A 17,217-nucleotide genomic window follows, 5' to 3' on the forward strand; every position below is an offset into this window, starting at 1 on the left:
TTTGACCGCACATGACCCAGTTTCGAACTTGACCTAGATATCATCAAGGTGAACATTCTGACCTATGTTCATAAAGATCCCATGAAAAGTGTGACCTCTAGAGTGGTCACAAGCAAAGTTTACGCACGCACGGACGCACAGACTGACGGACTACGCACGACAGACGCTGTGCGATCACAAAAGCTCACCTTGTCACTTTGTGACAGGTGAGCTAAAAACAAAAGGACCATCACTTTGTGACAGGTGAGCTAAAAATACGAGGATCATGATAGTCCTGAATCGCTCACCCCTTCCCACATGACCCAGTTTTGAGTATGACATTGTTTTTTCTATTATTTGACATAGTGACCTAGTTTTTGAGCTCATGTGACCCAGTTCTGAACTTGACCTAGATATTATCAAGATAAAAATTCTGACCAATTTTCATGATGATCCACTGAAAAATATGGTCTCTAGAGAGGTCACAAGGTTTTTCTATTATTTGACCTGTTGACCTAGTTTTCGAAGGTATGTGACCCTGTTTTGAACTTTACCTAGATATCATCAAGGTGAATATTCTCACTAATTTTCATGAAGATCTCGTGAAAAATATGGCCTCTAGAGAGGTCACAAGGTTTTTCAATTTTTATACCTACTGGCCTAGTTTTTGACCGCACGTGACCCAGTTTCGAAACTGACTTAAACATCAAAGTGCACATTCAGATTAACTGATCAATTTTCATGAAGATCCATTAAAAAATATGGCCTCTAGAGAGGTCAAAAGATTTTAATAATTTCAGACCTATTGACCTACTTTTTGACTGCAGTTGAACCAGTTCCAAACTTGACCTAGATATCATTAAGATGAACATTCAGACCAACTTTCATACAGATCCCATGAAAAGTATGGCCTCTAGAGAGGTCACAACGATTTTTTTATTATTTGACCTACTGATCTAGTTTTTTAAGGCACATGACCCAGTTTCAAGGTTTCAAGATATCATCAAGGTGAACATTCTGACCAATTTTCATGAAGATCCATTCAAGGGTATGGCCTCTAGAGAGGTCACAAGGTTTTTCTATTTTAAGACCTACTGACCTAGTTTTTGATCGCAGCTGACCAAGTTTCAAACCTGACCTATTTATCATCAAGATAAACATTCAGACCAACTTTCATACAGATCCCATAAAAAATATAACCTCAAGTGAGGTCACAAGGTTTTTTCATTATTTGACCTACTGGCCTACTTTTTGATGACACGTGACCCACTTTTAAACTTGACCTAGATATCATCAACATGAACATTCTGACCAATTTTTATGAAGATCCATTCACTAGTATGGCCTCTAGAGAGGTCACAAGATTTTTCTATTTTTAGACCTACTGACATAGTTTTTGACCGCACGTGACCCAGTTTCGAACTTGACCTAGATATCATCAAGATGAACATTCAGACCAACTTTCATACAGATCCCATAAAAAAATGGCTTTAAGAGAGGTCACAAGGTTTTTCTATTATTTGACCTACTGACCTAGTTTCTCACCGCACGTGACCAGTTTCGAACTTGACCTAGATATCATCAAGGTGAACATTCAGATCAATTTTCATGAAGATCCATTGAAAAATATGGCCTCTAGAGAGGTCAAAAGATTTTAATATTTTTAGACCTACTAACCTAGTTTTTGACCACAGTTGATCCAGTTTCAAATCTGATCTAGATATCATCAAGATGAACATTCAGACCAACTTTCATACAGATCCCATGTAAAGTATGGCCTCTAGAGAGGTCACAAGGTTTTTTTTATTATTTGACCTATTGACCTAGTTTTTTATCGCACGTGACCCAGTTTCAAACTTGGCCTAGATATCATAAAGGTGAATATTCTGACCAATTTTTATGGAGATCCATTCACAAGTATGGCCTCTAGAGAGGTCACAAGGTTTTTCTATTTTTAGACCTACTGACCTAGTTTTTGACCGCACATGACCCTGTTTCGAATCTGACCTAGATATCATCAAGATAAACCTTCAGACCAATTTTCATACAGATCCAATAAAAAATATGGCCTTTAGAGAGATCACAAGGTTTTTCTATTATTTGACCTACTGACCTAGTTTTTGATGGCACATGACCCACTTTCAAACTTGACCTAGATATCACCAAGATGAACATTCAGCCCAACTTTCATACAGATCCCATGAAAAATATGGCCTCTAGAGAGGTCATAAGGTTTTTCTATTATTTGACCTACTGACCTAGTTTTCGAGGGCACGTGACCCACTTTCAAACCTGACCTAGATATCATCAAGATGAACATTCTGACCAATTTTCATGAAGATCTCATGAAATATATGTCGTCTAGAGAGGTCACAAGGTTTTTCTATTTTTACACCTACTGACCTAGTTTCTGACTGCACGTGACCCAGTTTCGAACTTGACCTAGATATCATCAAGATGAACATTCAGACCAACTTTCATACAGATCCCATGAAAAATATGGCTTTCAGAGAGGTCACAAGGTTTTTCTATTATTTGACCTACTGACCTAGTTTTTGACGGCACGTGACCCAGTTTCGAACCTGACCTAGATGAACGTTCTGACCAATTTTCATGAAGATTTTGTGAAATATATGGCCTCTAGAGAGGTCACAAGGTTTTCTATTTTTAGACCTACTGACCTAGTTTTTGACTGCACATGACCCAGTTTCGAACTTGACCTAGATATCATCAAGATGAACATTCTGACCAATTTTCATGAAGATCTTATGAAATATACGGCCTCTAGAAAGGTCACAAGGTTTTTCTATTTTTAGACCTACTGACCTAGTTTTTGATGGCACATGATCCAGTTTCAAACTTGAACTAGATATCATCAAGATGAACATTCTGACCAACTTTCATAAAGATCCCATGAAAAATGTGACCTCTAGAGTGGTCACAAGCAAAAGTTTACGGACGTATGCACGCACGCACGGACGACGAACACCGCGCGATCACAAAAGCTCACCTTGTCACTTTGTGACAGGTGAGCTAAAAAATGAAACACACAAAAACAAAGATACAAAACATGAAGTGAGCCGAGCCATGAGAAAACCAACATAGTGGCTTTGCGAACAGCATGGATCCAGACCAGCCTGCGCATCACACGCAGTCTGGTCAGGATTCATGCTGTTCGCCAATAGTTTCTCTAATTTCAATAGGCTTTGAAAGCGAATAGCATGGATCCTGACCAGACTGCGCGGATGTGCAGGCTGGTCTGGATCCATGCTGGTTGCAAAGCCACTATGTTGGTTTTCCCATGGCACGGCTCAAGTGGTATATGAGAGCAGAAGTTGTCTTAGAACATTCACTATGGCTACATAGCATAACTGTAGTGCAGACTTACGCAGATACTGGTCCATATTTCTGTAACATTTCATTATCAAGGTCATCCCAGCTCTGAAAAAAAAGTAAAAAGAAAAATGTAAATGTTGTATACACATATGCACAGGTCTGAATGCAGCGTGAATGTGAAATACATGTTATATTATAGCGGACACGTAATTTTAGAGATGAACCTGGACATTTTAATAAAATCTACATGATGATAATTCATATCGATTTCATTACATCTATTCATCAGAGGTAATGAAACAAACAAGAGCTGTCCGTAAGACATCCAGCGCTTGACTATTCAAATCATTGTCCAAGAAGCAGGAATATTACCCTAAATGTTAAAATATCTAAAGAGTTTCAATCCAATATCTGCATTAGTTATGGAGATAGTAACTTGCATGCAAAACTTTACCCAGAAGTTTTAAGTTCAAAAGGGGACATGTTGATGATTTGGCCAAAATGCATGTCAGAGTTATGGGACTTGATGCAATCAACTAGTTTTATAACCCCAAAGACATATGTGAAGTTTCAATCTATTATCTGCATTTGTTTTGCAGATAGTAACTTGCATATAAAACTTTAACCAGAAGGAGGCATAATTTGCCCGAAATACATGTCAAAATAATGGGACTTGACCCAGTGAGGTTGGTAATTGATCTAGAAAAAGAACAAGAGGGCCATGATGGCGCTATATCGCTCACCTGTTATCATTGCACTTGAGGACAAGAAGGTCCTCAGAAAAAATATCTAAGTCCAAAGGACAGGAACAACAAAGGAAAGAAATTTAACCAAAAAGAAAAAAAAATTCTTACAAGGTACAGATATGTCAAAATACATTTTTAGAGGTACCATACATGTTGTACCACAGAAAAGTGGTCTTGGTTTTTCCCTATGGCCAATAATAAAAAAGTTACTAAAAATAAGCTATATATAGTAACGTAAAAGGGAAGTAATTAAAAAGAAAACTGCTGTAAGTGAACAAAAGAAGGATCTGCCAAATAAATCTGTTGACATAAATGAAATTTCAGATCAGTATCTTCATTAGTTACGGAGATATACCCATTTTAATTTGAAATAAAGGGAGGTAATTTGACATAAAATCAGTCAATAGTTATCTACCCTGATTGTCTCAGTCCAACTAATAACAATAATATAATTTAAAATAAGTCCTATAAGTACTTACTGATATAAATCCATTTTGATTACAATCAGGGGAGGTAATCAGATATAAAATAACTCTGGAACCTACGATTGGATCTGATTTGTCATGGAATCCAAGATTTATTTTTGTTGAAGATATTTTGGAAGTTTGTATCAAATAAAACCATAAATGAAGTCTCTATATGGCTGCAAAAGTCAAAACAGTCAATTTTGGACCTTTAAGGGGCCATAACTCTAGAACCCATGAAGGAATCTGGCCAGTTTAAGAAAGGAAGCAAGATCTTGTGGTGATACAAGTTGTGTGCAAGTTTGGTTAAAATAAAATCATAAATGAAGCTGCTATTGTGCAGACAAGGTCAAAATAGCTAATTTTGGCCCTTTCAGGGGCCATAACTCTGGAACTCATTAAGGAATCTGGCCGGTTCAAAAAAGGAACCGAGATCTTATGGTGACACAAGTTTTGTGCAAGTTTGATTAAATTCAAATCATAAATGAAGCTGCTATTGTGCAGACAAGGTCAAAATAGCTAATTCTGGCCCTTTCAGGTCCATAACTCTGGAACTCATTATGGAATCTGGCCAATTCAAGAAAGGAACCAAGATCTTATGGTGACACAAGTTGTGTGCCAGTTTGGTAAAAATCAAATCATAAATAAAGCTGCTATTGTGCAGACAAGGTCAAAATAGCTAACCCATAATGGGATCTGGCCAGTTCAAGAAAGGAACCGTGATCTTATGGTGATACAAGTTGTGTGCAAGTTTGGTTAAAATAAAATCATAAATCATAAATAAAACCACTATCCTGCAGAAAAGAAATTGTTGACGCAAGCACGGATGCACAGACGCACGGACGGACTGACGACGGGTGATCACAAAAGCTCACCTTGTCACTATGTTGACAAGTGAGCTAAAAACAAGTGAATGAAGTATTGCCATGCAATACAAAGTCCCCTACTGGAAGGCACCTAATTTTCTCTACTGCAGTATAACATAATGAACTGATATCTGTCAATGATGTATAAACAATATTGTACTATATATATAGTAGACGCAACTTGACCGCGATGGTTGACCTTAGGCTGATTATTCATATCGATTATTTCATTATAGTTATCAAGGGTGCGCAAGGGTGCGTAATCAAGGGTGCTTAGGGTAGCCATGTATATTTATATTGAATAAGTGTGTATACATTGCAGTATCAAAGTATATATACTTACATTTGATCAGTTAAAACTTTCAAATACACTAATTTATATTTACATAAATTTATATTTCCTTCTTTTCGTGCAGCTCGTGTTTTACGTACACTCCTTTTCAATAATAGGTTGTGCCTCATTATGTATTATAATGCAAAGGTCAACCATCGGGGTCAAGTCGCGTCCACTATACTATATATACAATATGTTATAACAACACACTTGGATTAAAATGTGCATATATACTAATAAGCTTTGATAACGTGGCAGTTGAGTCCAAAAAGTCCAGGGGTGTTCAAAGATAATCCGTCATAGATCCATTATAAAGCAAGTATTGGATTTACCTGTATTGGAAAATAAACAGTGTCGATTGTATTGAGGTCAACTGCCACATTATCAAAGTTTATTAGTAAAAACCCACAGTTGTTTTCATATTGAACTGTTTTGGCTGATTACAAAAAAGTTATCATATAAGTTATTTATAGTAACAACAAACATGACAAAGGGAAATTAATCTTAAAAAGAAAAAAAAATCTATATAATATAAGTCCACAAGAAACTCGTTACCAGGTAGATATAGGTCAAAATACACCTAACAAGAGTGCCAGAATGTCACAATATACGCCCGTCACAGCAAATTTCTTTACTCTAGCACCTGTATTTGCAAATGAAATTTTAATTTTGTGGTTGTTTAGTAATCATTGTAAGTCATTTGTTTTTCTAAGACCACAAAAAAACTCCTTACCAGGTAGAGATACATTAAAATATACCTAAAATTTGAAAGTAACATCTATGTTGTACCACAGAAAAGTGGTCTTGTTTTTTCCCTACGGTCAATTATAAAAAAGTTACAATGTAAGTTATTTATAGTAACAACTAAGGGAAGATAATCTTAAAAAAAAAAAAAAAAAAAAATCCAAAAAAAAATTGTAAGTCCACACAAAAATCTTTACCAGGTAGAGATTGGTCAAAATACACCTCATAATTGGATGTAGCATGCATGTTGTACTACAGAAAAGTGGTCTCGATTTTTCCCTACGACTAGTAATGAAAAAGTTACAATATAAGCTATTTATAGTAACAACAAAGGGAAGTAATTCTAAAGAAGGAAACTGCGCATGACACTTCGTCTCATGATGGTGTATAATTGTGCCAAGTTACATCAAAATCCCTCCATGCATGAAGAAGAAATGCTTCGGACAAAGTCATTCTTGTATCTGACCTTTGGCCTCTAAGTGTGACCTTGACCTTTGACCTAGGGACCTGGTTCTTGCGCATGACACTCCGCCTCATGGTGGTGAACACTTGTGCAAAGTTATATCAAAATCCCTCTATGCATGAAGAAGAAATGCTCCGGACAAGGTTTTCATTCTTGTATCCGTTGACCTCTAAGTGTGACCTTGACCTTAGATCTAGGGACCTGGTTCTTGCGCATGACACTCCGCCTCGTGGTGGTGAACATTTGTGCCAAGTAATATTAAAATCCCTTCATGGATGACAGAGTTATGAACTGGACACGAAATTGCAGACAAAGGAATGGACGGACTGACGGAATGACAGAAAAGCGCATTCCTATAGTCCCCGAAACTGGTTTTCAAACAGTAGGGGACTAATAAGTTTCAAAGCTGTATGCCTTTAAATGATAGCCATATGTACTTGCACGCAAAACTTTAACCAGGGTTTTCTAAGTCTGAAAGGGGGCATAATTTGGCCAAAACGCATATCAGAGTTCTGGGACTTGATGCTATCACCTAGTTTAATAACCCCGAAGACACATGTGACGATTCAATTCAATATCTGCATTAGGTTTAGAGATGGTAACTTGCATGTTAAACTTCAACCAGGATTTTTTTAAGTCCAAAAGGGGAAATAATTTGGCTAAAATACATGTTATGGGACTTGACCCAGTGAGGTTGGTAATTAACCTAGAAAAAGAAAAATTAAGTTTCAAAGCTATATGCCTTTAAATGATAGCCATAATAATATTATGACATATGTACTTACATGCAAAACTCTAACCAAGGTGTGATGCCGACGCCGACGCCAGGGTGAGTAGAATAGCTAGACTATTCTTTGAATAGTCGAGCTAAGAATGCCCCTAACATCTCCTAGTACCCGTCAGAACTTAATTATACAAATATATTGAATGCCGTCAGTGATCCCAAGAGACAGGGAAATGAATCATTTTAAACATTAAAACATTTAGCCAGCCAAATTTCTAGAATGGACTGGTCTATATCTATCATTCAGTTTGAGCAGTACCATTTATCATTCAAATGGGTGTTCACTGAAAATTTACTGACTGAATAGCAAACTGGGTAGACCATGATCAACATGCATGGCGTGCAGGCTGATCTTGGTCTGCACTGGATGTAAATACAAAATCACTTGCCCGCAGCAGGCTTAAGGTTAAAACACAAGGTTAACAGTAAATTTACTCACTCAAAAGCACTACATGTATGCTTTGAAAAAAAAGATAACATGCAACCACAAGGTGGAAAGAGCATATACTTTTTATATATCTTTCTTAAAAGCCAAGATGATACTTACATTCAGATGTATCTGGTCTTTATAATCACTAACAAAAATACAAAGACAGAAGTCCAACAGATGAAACCTAAGCTTAAGTCCGTATGTACCTGTTTAAGTTTAAAGGTGGTCAATCACATTTAATCAACATTTAATGCCATTTTTTACTTTTTGTATATTCTGGTAGAGATTTATTTAAGGAACAAAAAGACCCATTACATAGAGTTAGATTCCTATTAGAAATGTATGTTTTATTATTTTTTATAAAAATTTGTAATTACTCCCCTTTAATATAAAAGTATTTAAAAAGCTGAGTAATTCATTTTATTTCGATACAATTTCTAGTTTTACGTTTGCATTTCATAGACATACCAACTATTTAACAATCTGAACCAAACGGCAAGCTTTAAATCTGTGTGTAGCTTCTGAATTCATTTATTTCCAATCTATCTTGGTTGCGCAACCAAGATAGGCAAAGGGAGATAATAATAATTTTTTAAACTTGCGTTTCTATCGAATTCCATCTAAATACATAATTGTTAATGAAAATATTTTACAAATATATTACAATATATCTAATATTAATACCTTTCCTTAAGCAAAGTATGCTTATCAAATTTATACTTATGATAAAATAACTCTATCTTGGTTGGGCAACCAGGATAGGAAAATCAAATTTTAAAAATACCTCCAGTGAAAATCTAACTTGTATTAAGTGTTTAGTGAACATAAATGAGTGTAAATGATCAGATGTTAAAGTTACAAGGAAATCCCTTACATGGTCAAAGTCTGATTATCCACCTTTAATCATTGCCTGATTTGTCTAAATTTCAACTCATTCACTTAAGTATTATGGCAGGTTTGAAAGAGAGAGTGGTGCCTAGTTACTATTCAAAAGGAGTGAGAAAGATACTGTGCTGCCTGGGAAGAGTGGGGTCTTGCAACAATTCCACAGTGGTAGAAGAAACTGTATTTTTTTCAAAAGTATTTAAGCGCAGACCTTATTTACATAAATGATTTGGCATAAAAATTCATTTGTTTGCAATGGGCTACTTGTTTTCATCCATAGGAAGAAGTTAACCTTTTAGCCTGCTGACGGCAAGTGATTCTGCCTTTGCGACCAGTGCAGACCAAGATCATACTGGATTTGCAGGCTCATTTTGGTCTGCACTGGTCACAAAGGTAGAATCACCTGCCGCCAGCAGGATAAAGATTAAAACTAAAGATGCAAAAAACAGAGAAATTTCTTATCTGTGAAATTATACTAATCAATATTTGGGTTGTGTCATGAGAAAACCAACGTTTGCAACCAGCATGGATCCAGACCAGCCTGTGCATCCGCACAGTCGCATCAGCACCGTCTGGTCAGGATCCATGCTGTTCGCTAACGGCTTCTCTAATTGCAATAGGCTCTGAAAGCGAACAGCATTGATCCTGACCAGACTGTGCGTATGCGCAGGCTGATCTGGATCCATGCTGGTCGCAAAGCCACTACATTGGTTTTCTCATGGTGTGACTCATTTGTAGACTCTCACCCTGCCAATGACATAGGGCAATGTTCCCACAACTGGAAAAGGAAATTTTCCCTTCAGCTTATACTTTCTCCTCCAAGCAAATACTGCCAGCCAGTCATATCTGTAAACACAAATCAAAGAAGCAATTAGTGGTATCAAATGGGCCAATCAAGGGAGACAACACTCCTTGTTCCGTTTCTTGACAACATTTTGAATCTCCCTCTTATATTTGACATTTATTCACTTTTAACACAACATTTAAGGAGTTTCAGGTAGTCTATTTTCATCATAATGGTCTTTAATGCATTTTAATATATGTAAGTGCACCTTTTGTATGTGGTGCTGAAATGTGACAGAACAGGGGAGGTAATTCAAAAAATTCTAAACTGCAAGAAATTCATCATTTCTTCATCAAAGTTTATGAAATATTAGCTGCCAAATGAGTCTGATTATTCATACATATCATATCAATCAAAAGCATTAAAACTATTATAAAAATAAATTTCCTGTTGATATGTATGAGCACTTAACCCTTACCATGCTGGACACAACTGATTCTGCCTTTGCGACCAGTGTAGATCATGATCAGCCTGCACAGCCATGCAGTCTGATCATGATCTACACTGTTTGCTAGCCTATTCACCCAGTATCTTTTTGCTAAGCACCCCTTTTGAGATAGTTCAGCATGTTTGATAAAAAAAAAAGTGATGGTGTAACGTCATTTTTCCAGAAAACATAGAATAAAGACTGGATTTGGTGTACGGAAATGAAAATGATTTTATGAATTAATCGCAACCTGTGAGTAAATTTATTATAATGGCACTTGCTATATTTCCAAAGTCAAAATATGATTAGAACATATCACAAGTTAAATAATTCAAAATAATGTCTTAAAATTAGTGTGAAAAGTCTGGTTTACTTTAATCGTGGTCAAATATCTCAAAAATAAGCACACAGGACTATTCATTTTATTTCATCAAATTATAGACCATGTCTTTATTAACAACTGTGAGAAGTTTCATCAAAATCTACATTGTAGACAAATTTCTATTCATGAAAATGTTATGAAAGTTATGATTTCCCATAGACTCCCATTATGAAATATTGCCTGAGGTCCCTATTTTTCAATTTATTTGCTGAATTTTCTAGGAATATTCTGAAGTTCTGAAAAATCAGAGTTTAATCAAATTCTACATTGTAGAAATAATTTTGATCCAAATGTGCTGAACTAACTTAACAGTTAATGGTTCTGTCCAAATTAGAAGATGGACAAGTTCACTTAGGAAAACTAAGGATTAATTGGTTTTCTTGGAACATTTGCTGCTGGGTATTTTCTTTGATAATTCCCTATGCAACGCTCATTTTTCTAATATTTGATGAGAATTAGTTTTGGAAAAGCACAAGATGTAGTCATTAAATGGTGGAAATAGATTTATTTGGAATTATTGTCTATTTCCTCTTCATGTGTACTGACATCATAGGTCAAATTTATAGATTTGGCTCATGTGTAGACAGAAACCAGGAAATAATAAAATCTGACACAAATTTTATCCAACTTGTGTAAGAGCCATTTCAAAGCTGGGTTGAGAATGGGGTGGCATCTAGCCAAACCAACCCGTTTCCCCTGCATTTGTGGACATCCATCACCCACCCCGACCTTGAAACTTCATCCCTCACTAATCTCTATTAAGACATTGTTGTATAAAGTCCTTACCAGTACAGCCATCTGGGCTTAGAAGGGATTTTGTCAAAAGTTAGGGAAGGGGAGCCCAGGAGGGGAAGGGAGAGGTGAATAGCATAGCCTGCCACCCACAATCACTTTTTAAAAAAGTTTTAACAATGTGCTATATACATATGACCTAGAATCTATTGTAGTAAACATTAATTAACTTTGCAATTAAAGGCGTACGCTAGAATTACCTGTATATGAGATGGGCGAAAATTTTCCCAATAACAGAATTTCTTTAAACTTTGGATATTGAAGGACAATCATCTAAGAAACAAAAAAATGCAATAAAAATCATAGGTCACCGGATTCGAAAAAGAGTTATCTGCCCTTGAAAACGACATTTGGGGGAAATGTCGTTTTCAAGGGCAGATAACTCTTTTTCAATACCGGTGACCTATGATTTTTATTGCATTTTTTTGTTTCTTAGATGATTGTCCTTCAATATCCAAAGTTTGAAGAAATTCTGTTATTGGGAAAATTTTCGCACCAAATTCTAGCATACGTCCTCAAGTTACTTACATCACTGAAAACAGCCAAAGTATGAAGACAGTTTTCACAATTGTCCAAAAGGTAAAGGTTAATCCAAAAATGTCCATGTTCCTACAGTAGTATATCTTCTAAAGTGAAACTAATTATAATTAATATGCCTGCAATCAATTAATATCCCATTTATACCTACAGTAATTCAAAACTGACGAAATGTAAATAAATGTTGACAAAGCCTGATAAGATTAAATCCAAAGGGGTACATCACATAAAGGTTTTGGGGTGGTCTGGGTATAGTAACTGCTATATATAGATGTCTATATGGATTACTATCAGCTATGCCCCAGACCACCCCAAATATGGCCAAAACATTTATGTGATGTACCCCTTTGATACATCACATAAATGTTTTGGCCATATTTGGAGTGGTCTAGACGTCTATATATAGCGGTTACTATACCCAGACCACCCCAAAACCTTTAAGTGATATCGTTATCAGTTTAGAAAGGGAGGTAATTACCCACTTTCACGTCTAATGTATGGAGGCGCTAATTATTTTTACACAACACAGACTTTCTCATAAAACACAACTCAAGATTTTATACGATGCTTGGAATGTTAATTATTATGAGCAAACGGAGTAACATAAATAAAGGGAAGCAACCCTATTAAGATATCAAAGGGGAATAATTTAGTTAAAATATAAAATATGGCGCGAAAAAAAAGGTGATTCATATAATTCTAAGGATTTTGTTTTTGTTCTGTACAAATAATTTCCGTATTTTCTTTGCAGTAGTTAGCTGAAATCACATGAATATGTCATAAAGATGCTAGCATTTTCATATAATTTACAGAATTTGTCACGAAAACTTAAGTCATAGGGGCCTACATCACCCCTACAATGGGGTCTCAATTTTTATCTAATTTTATACTGTGTTTGTTTGACTGAAAATATTTTTCTTGCGTCAAACATGACCGCCACTTTTCTTTTGATATTTATGCAGCACTTTCAAATATTCTTCAAGAAACATTCAAAATTGGTCCTAGTGTGTGTTGTAACCCTTGGAAGTTTGAATAAGACGACCACAGGGGCGACGATTTCAGCACTGGGGGGGGCGGGGGGGGGGTCCCACCAGCTATATTAAGCGTGTTCGTGCCATAATAAATATCTGACGGTGGTCATAGAATCCATCCATGAAATTCATGAATTAACGTGTTAACGTGTTCCATCCATAAAAAAGCATTATTGAATAAGAATCCCAAAAAACTACAAATACAATGAAAGCATATATGCATCTATAGGCACAAATAATGTTCGAAAAATGACAGTACTTTTAACCAAGTCAAATTCCAGATAGGTCATTCATCATCCAGAACCCAAGATTAAAATCATCAATTTTGATTCAAAATGCTTATATGGTGATGATACTATTGATAAGGTATAATTGAACCACGCCATGAGAAAACCAACATAGTGGCTTTGCGACCAGCATGAATCCAGACTAGCCTGCGCATCCGCGCAGCCTGGTCAGGATCCATGCTGTTCGGTTTCAAAGCCTATAGCAATTAGAGAAACCGTTAGCGAACAGCATGGATCCTGACCAGACTGCGCGGATGCGCAGGCTGGTTTGGATCCATGCTGGTCGCAAAGCCACTATGTTGGTTTTGTCATGGCGTGGCTCATATATATAAACTGTTATTATAATATTATGTTAGTTCCTAAAGTTACAGTGGCATTAGGCCTATACGCATATCTTACTGCGCATAGTGTGTTTTGGTGAATGTTTTTATTAAAGCAATTTCCGGTTGCTGTGCAATTAAATTAACAATGATACCGCATAAGCATTTGAAGTTGATGCTTTATACATAAAGAAATCGGACTAATAAAATAATAGTTCTTTTCTTCAGTCTTCTACGCAGTGATCTCCCTTACCTATAGGTATAGGGATTTCTAAGTTGAAGGGAAGCAACTTCTGCGTGCAGTTTGACTTTTCTTTAAAAGACTGCCCAAGTCAAAATTAGAAAAGTCTTATTTGGAAAGTTATCTTTTCGTACTGGTAACAGGAAGAGTGTGGTATATTGGGTTAAAAGCTATAATTTCCTCCACCCTTTTTACACACATATCTATTTCAGCTGGATTTTTACTTGAAAATTGTCCATAACTCCCCTTTAATCCGACTTGTCATGTGCTAAACGTGCAATCCAATTTCCGCTGGGAATACGCTTAAAATGGGTTCTGCGACTGCTGGTGTTGCACGAAAAGACGAAACTGAGGCAGGTTAAATCGTGTTTTTGCTCAATATGACACAATAATAAATGTTCTCGAAAAAAAATGCTATTCGACGCAAATATGATAGAACATCACATGTGTGATATATTTGTTTTATAATTTATGATTTGGCCCTATTATCATAAAATATTACGAAAAAAAAGTATAAAATCAACAAAAATGAGGTCAAAAATTGACAATTTTGTTAACTTAATACATATTATGACGCTTTATCATATTTGTGTCGAATAGCTTTTCTAGTTTCTTTTTCCGAGACTGATATCTCAGTTTCGTCTTTTCTTCCGCACAACACTAGCTTCGAACGTCGTGCTTCAAGCGGGAATGTGATTACACGAGCATCATTGTGATTGCACGAGTATCAACAGTGTTACAGATTCAGTGTTTCTATGCGCATCCTTATGTAACTATGCTCAGCAGTAACTCGCCTATATCAGGAGTACGGTATACAATTTCTGATCTGGTGCCAGTGACATACTTATTTACTTAAATACCTTACAGACCTGCATATATATCATCCGTGGATAATTTTCTTTGTAGAGGCAATGTGCAGGCGTGCCTGAATCATCTACATGGACGTTTCATATACAGAGCAAGTCACAATGTGCTCAGTGCTGTGTCTGAATCCTCTACATTAATGTTTCCACACGGAGCAAGTCATACATCCTGTATCTGTTGAGAGTGTGTGATGCTGTGTCTGAATCCTCTACATTAATGTTCCTATACTGAACATGTCATACATCTGTATCTGTCGAGAGTGCGTGCTGCTGTGTCTGAATCCTCTACATTAATATTTCCGCACGGAGCAAGTCATACATCCTGTATCTGTTGAAAGTGTGTGATGCTGTGTCTGAATCCTCTACATTAATGTTCCTATACTGAACATGTCATACATCTGTATCTGTTGAGAGTGCGTGCTGCTATGTCTGAATCCTCTATATTTATGTTCCTATACGGAGCAAATCATACATCTGTATCTATCGAGAGTGCGTGCTGCTATGTCTGAATCCTCTACATTTATGTAAGAGTAAGTCATACATCTGTATCTGTTGAGAGTGTGTGATGCTGTGTCCGAATCCTCTACATTAATGTTCCTACACAGCGCATGTCAAACATTCGTATCTGTTGAGAGTGCGTGCTGCTGTGACTGAATCCTCTACATTTATGTTCCTACACAGCGCATGTCAAACATTCGTATCTGTTGAGAGTGTGTGCTGTTGTGTCTGAATCCTCTACATTAATATTCCTATACAGAGTAAGTCATACATCTGTATCTGTTGAGAGTGTGCGCGGCTGTGTCTAAATCCTCTACATTAATGTTCCTATACAGAGCAATTCATCATGACATCTGTATCTGTTGAGAGTGTGCGCGGCTGTGTCTGAATCCTCTACATTAATGTTCCTATACAGAGCAATTCATCATGACATCTGTATCTGTTGAGAGTGTGCGCGGCTGTGTCTGAATGCTCTACATTAATGTTCCTATACAGAGCAATTCATCATGACATCTGTATCTGTTGAGAGTGTGCGCGGCTGTGTCTGAATGCTCTACATTAATGTTCCTATACAGAGCAATTCATCATGACATCTGTATCTGTTGAGAGTGTGCGCGGCTGTGTCTGAATCCTCTACATTAATGTTCCTATACAGAGCAATTCATCATGACATCTGTATCTGTTGAGAGTGTGCGCGGCTGTGTCTGAATCCTCTACAATAATGTTCCTATACAGAGCAATTCATACATTCACATCTGATAGTGCGTGGTGCTGTGCCTATATCCTTTACATTAGCGTTACCGATACCCATTTTCAGTTACATCAGATCCTGCTCAATTAAGGAGTCATGGCTCACATCATGAATACGGCACGCTGTCACTGACATGGTACGTCGGTTCTGAGACAGGACATTGACTTCATTGTATTTTAGCAAATGATAATTTGTGGCCGAATGTAAAAACCTTGATAAGAAAATTGGGCATACTCTTGCCGTTCCAAAGCCAAAAGTCTTTAGAAAATGAATCAGCTCTTGTGAGTAAATCTGGCCAGACATTATCCCCTTTTTATTTTAGAAAATATTGAAAGTTACTCCTGGACAAGTATGTAATAAATAAAAAAGAAAAACATCCAATGGGTTTCCTCTCTATATATGTTTGTCTACCTACCGGTTTCATATCATAATCATTAGGGCGGACATATAAAAAATGTCTATATACATGTATATTTATATATATATTTATATTTTTATTGTAAAGGACGTAATGAGCGAAAATTTTAAACCAGTGACCTCTTAACTCCGAAAAAAACACTGGTATCCTCTCTCATGTTGTTTGTGCTAAATCATTGCTTGAGGGTACATGGTGATAGAATAGAATTAGTTATACGTTTCAAAAGGTGTCGATAGATTTTTTTTTTTAATTGATAGTCGGCCACTTTTTGTCAGTACATGTATAGTTCTGCACTGATAAAACGAAATTAATTGTTTTCTGAAATCGTTCTTCAACAGACATTCAATTTAAAAATGAAATTCATCGTCAATCACATTTTAGATACAACATTTTCTGTGCTTAGCTGTTAAAGGTCCATTACTAAGGGAAAGTGAGTTGGCATTTTTTTTCATAGCCAGTGCATAGACTTCTGCAAGACACTAAATAATGAAGATTGGCAGGTCAAAATTTTCAGAAGGTCTTTGGAACTCAAAGAAATGTATGTGTATTATGTTGAAATTTCAATGAATCGACAGAATGACCCCCCAGGTCTTTTTAACTTTCTTCATACTTCATAGAAAAATAATTGTACATATACTGCGATTTATTTCGAATTTCTACATACCAACTTTCATTTTCCAATAAAATGAAATAGTTTCTGTGCTTTTTAAAAGAAATTAAAATGTTCACTTTCCTTAGTATTGGACCTTTAAAAGGTATTTCTAACCTATGCGATGAATTTCGTATACTTGATGA

General features: G+C 36.3%; 1 protein-coding gene across 5 annotated transcripts in view; it reads right to left on the reverse strand.

Moving 5' to 3' along the window:
• The window catches only part of LOC123531219 (cytochrome P450 3A2-like), a 55,071-nt gene extending 42,473 nt beyond the window's left edge, over positions 1–12,598 (reverse strand). For 2 of the 5 annotated variants that reach the window (XM_053517596.1, XM_053517597.1), the window contains exons 1-4: positions 12,492–12,598; positions 12,005–12,207; positions 9,778–9,877; positions 3,368–3,420 (exon numbers count right to left, since the gene is read on the reverse strand). In XM_053517596.1, coding sequence (XP_053373571.1) covers positions 3,368–3,420; positions 9,778–9,877; positions 12,005–12,081 — 230 coding nt within the window. In that variant the 5' untranslated portion in view covers positions 12,082–12,207; positions 12,492–12,598. The remainder of the gene's footprint in view (positions 1–3,367; positions 3,421–9,777; positions 9,878–12,004; positions 12,208–12,491) is intronic. The other 3 variants (XM_045312014.2, XM_053517598.1, XM_053517600.1) reach the window with 3 other exon arrangements.
• Positions 12,599–17,217: the final 4,619 nt, after the last annotated feature.

The sequence above is a fragment of the Mercenaria mercenaria genome, chromosome 11 (genome assembly GCF_021730395.1).
Source record: "Mercenaria mercenaria strain notata chromosome 11, MADL_Memer_1, whole genome shotgun sequence".
NCBI classification, from domain to species: Eukaryota; Metazoa; Mollusca; class Bivalvia; order Venerida; family Veneridae; genus Mercenaria; species Mercenaria mercenaria.